This window comes from Poecilia latipinna, unplaced genomic scaffold (assembly GCF_001443285.1).
Source record: "Poecilia latipinna isolate Pla-1442-1.1 unplaced genomic scaffold, P_latipinna-1.0 Scaffold2266, whole genome shotgun sequence".
NCBI lineage: Eukaryota > Metazoa > Chordata > Actinopteri > Cyprinodontiformes > Poeciliidae > Poecilia > Poecilia latipinna.
In genome coordinates this window covers 165,672-173,034 of record NW_015114882.1, presented here as the reverse complement: position 1 = coordinate 173,034, position 7,363 = coordinate 165,672, and the positions used below count along the sequence as shown (strand labels likewise).

Here is a 7,363-nt window from a genome sequence, read left to right as displayed (position 1 = left end):
TGTTGCAGTCTGTCTTTCTGGGTCCTGATTGACTGGAAGCCGAGGAAGAACCTCCCACTGAAATAACTGGGGATTATTTAAACTAATTAATTTCAGTTCACAGAAAGTTTTATATTAACAGCTTGACTCAAAGACGCAACCAGCAGGGGGAGCCGTAAAGGTTAGTTCTCCAGCAGGATGAAGTCTTCTTCTCTGACTTCAGGTTCTGGTTCATACCTGACTGTCCACGTGATTATCTGATGTTGAACCTGACAGCATCAGGTGGACCCTGCAGCTCATGCTGTGACCACTAGAGGGAAGCAGAGCGCTAACCTACAGGCCCTAACCCAGTGTCCAAGGTGTGATCCTGCATGTTTCTGGCTGTTTACACACTTGATAGCCTGGTAAACTCGATAAGATTGGAAACAAAACTTCAACATTGAAGAAGACACTGAGCGCAACTTCCTTCTTCACCAAATGGAAACTAAAATGAAGGCGTTAGATTTTAGTGGTTGGAGGATTTCTCTTTAGTCTTCAACTAAAAACCACGAGCCATTTCTCCTGCTAGTGCTTGGCTGGAGAACTCTGGGTTGCATTTACCCAGAATTCTCTGTGCTGTAGTCCCCGTCTTGCGGTTGAAGCGGTCTCCGGCGTTTTCATATGCATTCAAACTGAACCAGAGTTCACTTCAACCGAACCCAGACCGAGGTTTCTTGTCAGTCCAGAGTTAGCTTAGCATTCACACCTCACCAACTGAACTGGACTTTCTAAACTTGTGGACCGGAGTTTGATAAAAGCAGACTAATAAGGGCTGGTGTGAATGCACCTTTAGTTCTCTCCCTGGTTTAACACACCTGGATCTTCTGATGGCTCGTTAGAAGAACCTCTGCAGAACTTTGACCTGCTAAGAAGGTAGTTGAAAAACTAAAACATGCAAGAAACCGGACTTGGGGGACTGACTTTGGACTTCCCTGCTGATAGTTCAGCAGGGAACTATCAGCATTATTATTAATGGATTTGAAACCATTAATAATAATAATACATTTTATTTATAGGCGCCTTTCTGGACACCCAAGGTCACCTTGACATAAAACAAAGTTATAAAATACATACCAGTAATAAAACAAACAAGATTTATAAGACAGTACAAAGGTAATTAAAAGCTGTATGCTAGTTCAAACAAATGGGTTTTTAGTTTGGACTTAAAATATTGCAAAGACTCAATGTTACGGAGATCAGGTGGGAGTGAGTTCCAGAGTTTGGGAGCAGAGCAGCTGAATGCTCTGCTTCCCATAGTGACAAGACGAGCAGGGGGAACTTTGAGATGGACCGAGGAAGAGGATCTGAGGAAACGGGTGGGTGTGGCAATGTGAAGGAGGTCCGAGGGATATGAAGGTGTGAGGTTGTGAACTACTTTAAAAGTTAGAAGAAGTATTTTATAGTTGATGCGATATGTGATTGGAAGCCAATGGAGCTGTCGTAAAATAGGTGTGATGTGATGAATTAAGGGGGTCTGAGTAATAATACGAGCAGCTGAATTTTGAACCAATTGTAGTTTATGCAGAGTTTTCTGTGGCTGACCAAAAAGTAGAGAATTACAATAGTTTAAACGAGATGTGACCAAACTGTGGACCAGAACAGCAGTGGAGTGCAGAGTGAGAGAAGGACGGAGACGGCGAATATTTCGGAGATGAAAGTAAGCTGACAGAGTGAAATTATTGACATGGGAGGCAAAAGAGAGGGTGCTATCGAGGATGACACCCAGACTGTTAACCTGAGGGGAGGGAGAAATGGAGGAGTTATCAACTGATATGGAGAAATTATCAAATTTACTTAGTATTGAATTAGTACCAATTAAGAGAAATTCAGTTTTACTGGAATTTAATTTGAGGAAGTTGAGAGTAAACCATTGTTTTATTTCAAGAAGACAATCAGTGAGGGAGGAAAATGGAAGCTTGGAACTATGTTCGGTTGAAACATAGAGTTGGGTGTCATCTGCATAGCAGTGAAACTGGATGTTATGTTTGCAAAAAATATTACCAAGGGGGAGGAGGTAAATTATAAACAACAAGGGTCCCAGGACAGAGCCCTGGGGAACACCTGAAGAGACGGGAATTGGGCGAGAGGTAAATGATTGTAACTGAACAAACTGAGAGCAGCCTGAGAGATATGAACGAAACCAGTTGAGAGGTGTATTTACAATGCCAAGAGAGGATAATCTATCAATAAGGATGTTATGTGAAATTGTATCAAAAGCCGCAGTCAGATCAAGGAGAAGGAGAATGGATAATAAACCAGTCAGCAGCAAGAAGGAGATCATTTGTAATTTTAAGAAGCACTGTTTCTGTACTGTGGAGTGGACGGAAGCCAGATTGGAATTGTTCATATAGATTATTGATTATTGATTATTATTATTTTAGTTGAGCAGCAACTGTCTTTTCTAGAATTTTTGAAATAAATGGAAGATTTGAGATTAGAGTTCATTGGGATCTAAACCAGGTTTCTTAAGTATTGGGATTATTGCTGCAGTTTTGAGAGCCAAGGGAACAACAGCAGTAGTAATGGAAGAATGCACAATGTTAGTGATGAGAGGGGAGAGAGAGGAAAGGGTGGCTTTAACAAGAACAGTGGGAAGAGGATCTAAATGGCAGGTTGAAGAGTTAGATTTTTGAATTAATTTGGTGACATCATCAACAGAAGGGAGGCTGAAGACCGAGAATGAATTATAGGAACAACTGAAACTGGGACAGATGATGTTAAGGCAAGACTGGGTATAAGTTCCTGATGGATAATTTCTATCTTAGAAGTAAAAAATGATACCAAAGTGTTACAAAAATCAGAGGTAAACAGGTGGGGAGGAAGGGAATCTAATGGTCTGGTAGTGGTTGCAAGTACGGAAAATAAAATTTTGGAGTTGTCCTTGTTAGAACTGATTAAAGTGGAATAATATATTGATTTGGCTAAAGAAATTGCATCTTTGTATAGAAGAATGTGACTGGAATACATGTCTTTGTGAACAGTGAGACCAGTTTTTCGGTACAGTCTTTCAAGGCGACGTCCTTTTGTTTTTAACTGTCGAAGAGTGGAATTAAACCAAGGTGCAGTTTGAGTAAAAGAGACAGATCTGGTTTTAAGTGGAGCAAGATTGTTCAGGATGCTGTGAAGACTTTTGTTGTAGTGAGCCAATAGTTCATCTGTGGAAGAAAAATGATGAGCAGTAGGTAGTCTATTAATACAATGTGATAAATTATCCAGGTCAATGTCCTTAATTTTACGGAAGGTTATGTCACGTGGGGGTTAGATTTAGAAAGTGAAATATTAACTCCAAATGGTAGAAAGAAATGATCTGAGAATGGCAGGGAATCCGCTTTACAGTCAGTGGGTGTAACTCAGCAGATTTAATCCAATATATGTTCCCTTTGTATGCGTGGGAAAAGTTGTGTATTGCTGAAGTCCAAAGCTGTCCAAGCACGATATGAAGTCTTTGGAAAGTGGAGACTCCTGATTATCAATATGAATGAGAGCTACATTAGAGCTACATGAAGAAGAACCATGATCCGCCACTGGTTCTGATACTGCTGCTGACTGTAGATGTGTCCATCAGAACCCTGCTGGTCCAGTTCATCAAAATGAAACGAGTTTGGTTCTTTGAACAACAGGAACCTTTATCTGACCTCAGAGGTCGTTCAGGTGGACCACAGTGATTGTGATGTCATCACGGTACCTGCGGGCCAAATCTGCCGGTAGACTCAGCATCCGGGCCAGGCGGTTCTGGTCCACGGATCCGTACCCGTCGTCACCCAAGGCGTGGCGCAGCAGGTGGGTGGCCGCGTTCTGGTCCTCCAGGACCGACTGGACTCGGCCCCTCCGCTCCAGCAGGAGGCGCTGCAGGCTGCCCAGGGTGGTGTCAGCGCTGGGGACGATGGGCCTCTGCTGCTGAAGACCTGAACAAGACCAGAACCAGAACTTAACTCAAAGCTTTTTAACACCGTTCTCTCTGGCGGCCTCTGGTGGCTAAAGGTATGAAGAGCAGCTTCAGCATCATCTACAGCAGGGGTCCCCAAACTACGGCCCGCGGGCCGGATCCGGCCTGCCACGTCATTTGGTCCGGCCCCCTGAACAATGCCGGATCTGGCCCGCCTCCTCATACCAGAGAGCATTCAGTGTTTTTTTTCCATATATTGTATCTTCCGGTTTATATGTGGATCTTTCTTCAACCACCAGGGGGCTCTTGAGCAGATGTGAAACTAACTTTCCTTCAATGGAATATATACTAGTCAGTCCCAGTCACCGTTTCACTCACGGTTTTTTCCATTTGCATTCTGGGTAAAAATCTATCTAAAAGCGCGAATGTGTCGTTGTGTCGTCGCGCCCCCATTCCCCATCCCCCCCGTAGAAAAGAATTTTCTAAGGTTTCTTTCTCCAAAAACTAAGACCGGCCCCCGACCAGAGAAAGAACAGCTATGTGGCCCTCGCAGGAAAAAGTTTGGGGACCCCTGATCTACAGCTTGTGACTGCCATAAATCTATAATTGTAGATCTCTGGTGAGGGAACTTCCTGCTCTACTCTACAGAATAAAACTCCCATCCTAAAAGCTCTGATTGCCATGTCCTGATTCTGAAGACAGATCACCCTGAGCATTAAAGCAAAGCGGTCCAGATGTCTCCTGACCTGCTACATGGTTTCCAACCAGCTGGACCACCGTCTGCCGGTGCATGAGCTCCCACAGTCCATCCGTTGCCAGGATCAGAAACTTGTCTGCAGGCTTCATGAGGTGTCGCGTGACCTCAGGTTGGGCGCTCAGGTAGGGCGGGGTCAGGTAATGAGGCGGCAGAGTCCGGACCGACTCGCTGACGGCAGACAGGACATCTGGACGTGTGTCGTAAAGTCGGCTCAGCATCTCCGGGCTCCATTTGAAGCGAACGTCTCCGAAAGCTCTGAAGGGCAGCAGCAGGCCCAGCAGCCTGTCATGACGGACCACCGTCTTCCTCTCCGAAGCCGGGTGCTCCCCCAGAATCCTTTGTAGCTCTTCAGGGTTCTGGGCATTGTGGTCGTTGGTGAGGCTCAGCGCCATCCAGCGCCCGTCCTCTTCCTGGACGCCAAGGACCGCCCGACTGTCCCCCAGGTTGGCCACATGCAGAACGCCGTTAGAGACGTGAACAACACAAGCAGTGGAGCCTGACAGCGCCACCCGGAGGGGAGAGGACAGAGAAAAGCCTTCCCCAGGGATGGACACCCGTCTGTGGACGTAAAGAAGAAAAGTTATTGTGACAGAAAAAAATGGAGATGGGCTTGTTTTCTAATCCAAAGACATGAAATCACATCAGACTTCTGTAGTGCTTTTTAGCACTCACAAAAATGCTTTACAATTAAATCAGTCATTGCCATTCACATGTTGATGCCAAGCTACTGGATCGTAGCCACAGCTGTCCTGTGGCAGTCTGACAGAATCAAGCCTGCCATATTGTGGTACTGGCCCTTCTGATCACCACCAGCAGGTAAGGTGGGTGAAATGTCTTCCCCAAGGATAAAACGATGGACATGGATGGGGCTGTGGCTCGAACCAGTAACCCACCAATTGCAGGGGAAACTTCACCTTCCATTGCCACAATTGCCCCAAAGAAGAACCCAAGTGTTGGACATCTGAACCCTGGGAGGACCTGAGCAGCAGGCGAGAAGTTCTAAACCCAAATCTGTACCTAAAGAGGAACTGCTGGAACTACATTTACAAGGAGAACCAGGAACCAGTTGGTGCCTTGCTCAAGGACAAAGCTTTCAGTGCTGTCTGAGGATTGGACCATCACTCTGGACTCATCCAATGGTCAACAGCAAAACTTACTGAGCTCTTAAAGACATTCATTGATGTATGAGATCAGAGTCTCTGATGACATACAGACCTGGGAGAGGACAGGGACAGGTGGACCTGAGCCTCCACAGACACATCATAGTCTAGACGTCTGAACGCATCCATCAGTGCTGATGTCACTCTGCCATCATCCTGCAGCAAATCAGAACAGAAAAAGGAAATAATATTATATATGAAACCTGGCAGAAGAGGCAGAGCCTGACTAAGATGCAGTCATTGGGTAATGAAGAGTAGGGATAACCTGGTGGAGACAGGTTACCCCTGTCTCCAGGTTAGTACCATCAGGTAACTGTACCTTCCCAGCAGTAGGTGTAGGTTTATGGTCAAAGCTGTGACAGTCTCCCTGTCCTGAATCACCTTCCTGTTAACGATCTGACAACAGCCGGTTACCTCGTTGTCCTCTTCGTCATCCTCATCCAGCCTCTCCTGCCAGTAGTTCCTGAGGCTGTGGAAGGAGATGGCGCCGCCGTCGGGGCTGCTGTGATCCTGGGGGTGTTTGTGCCACTCCAACAGCGGTGGTACCGCCCGGTCCTCCTCCACGGCCCGGTCCAGTTCCTGCAGCGTTCTCAGTGGCAGCATGGCCACAGTGAAGTAGTAGAAGAGCCTCTGGCTGATGGCCTGAGCACACGATGGACCTGCGTGGCCGTCAAACACACCAAACAGAACCCCGCCCCGACCCAGCAGGCAGGTGGCGCTGCTCCGTCGATCCTCACTAGGGTGGTTAGAGGGAAGTGTGTTGCTATGGAAACCCAGCACTCCATGGGAGGTGGGGCCTCTGGGCAGGATGTGGCTGTGTTCGTTGGCCTGGTAAGAAAGGAGCAATGTGATGGAACCAGCAGCAGAACCTCTGAATGTTGGACCCGTCTCACCTTTAAGATTCTGTTGATCTGCGCTAGGCTCAGCTGGCCCATCTCCTGACCTGCCTGGTACCTTCTGCTCCTGCTGCTTGCTGGGTAATGCAGTCTACGGAGTTCAGGTGGTGCTGGAGCGGAGGACAGATAGCGGGATTGCCGGATCTCCAACCAGCATCTTCTAGCTTGGGCTCTGCTGCTTCGAAGCATAATCGCTTCCAGAACCAGAAGAACCTGGAGAAGTAGAAGGAAGATCAGCTGAGGGACCAGAGCAGGATGTTTTGGAGGAACTAGGTGAATATTAATGCTAACAGAGTTCATTTCCTCTGTTTTATTGTAAATGATTGAAGGTACTGTCATCTACAGCAGTCCATTGCAATTGTTGATCAAATAAAATCTCAACGGTTTGAAAATTAAAACCAGAATACACCAGTTTCTACCCCCAGGTTCAGTCTTTAGGTCATTTTCCTTTCACCTGAACATCTTGAAGCTGCTGGTCCAGTGAGCAGTAAGACCTGGAGACCAGTCAACGTCAATCATGCTTCTAGATTATTCTGCACCTTCTTAGAGGTCTACTGGTTCCTCACCTTGTATTGTTCTTACAAACCAGTTCCCAGACTGACAGCCTATTCTGAAACATTTGTAATAATCAGAAAATACATTGACC

The 7,363-nt window shown here is 46.4% G+C and overlaps 1 protein-coding gene across 1 annotated transcript; it reads right to left on the bottom strand.

Annotated features, from left to right (window-relative positions):
* Positions 1-2,411: 2,411 nt before the first annotated feature.
* LOC106937029 (pyruvate dehydrogenase [acetyl-transferring]-phosphatase 1, mitochondrial-like) lies at positions 2,412-7,363 on the bottom strand. Its single transcript, XM_015018324.1, has 5 exons — positions 6,715-7,363; positions 6,236-6,649; positions 5,877-5,977; positions 4,651-5,219; positions 2,412-3,923 (listed from the first exon to the last, which is right to left on the bottom strand). The coding sequence occupies exons 1-5, from the start codon at positions 7,054-7,056 to the stop codon at positions 3,655-3,657; spliced, it is 1,695 nt and encodes a 564-aa protein (XP_014873810.1). The 5' UTR covers positions 7,057-7,363; the 3' UTR covers positions 2,412-3,654.

Coding starts and splice junctions, on each gene's coding strand:
- LOC106937029 (XM_015018324.1), bottom strand. CDS start 7,056: ATGACAGTACCTTCAATCATTTACAATAAAACAGAGGAAATGAACTCT. Junction 5,220..5,876: donor CTGTCCCTGTCCTCTCCCAG/GTCTGTATGTCA, acceptor TTACGTCCACAG/ACGGGTGTCCATCCCTGGGG. Junction 3,924..4,650: donor GGTTGGAAACCATGTAGCAG/GTCAGGAGACAT, acceptor GGTCTTGTTCAG/GTCTTCAGCAGCAGAGGCCC.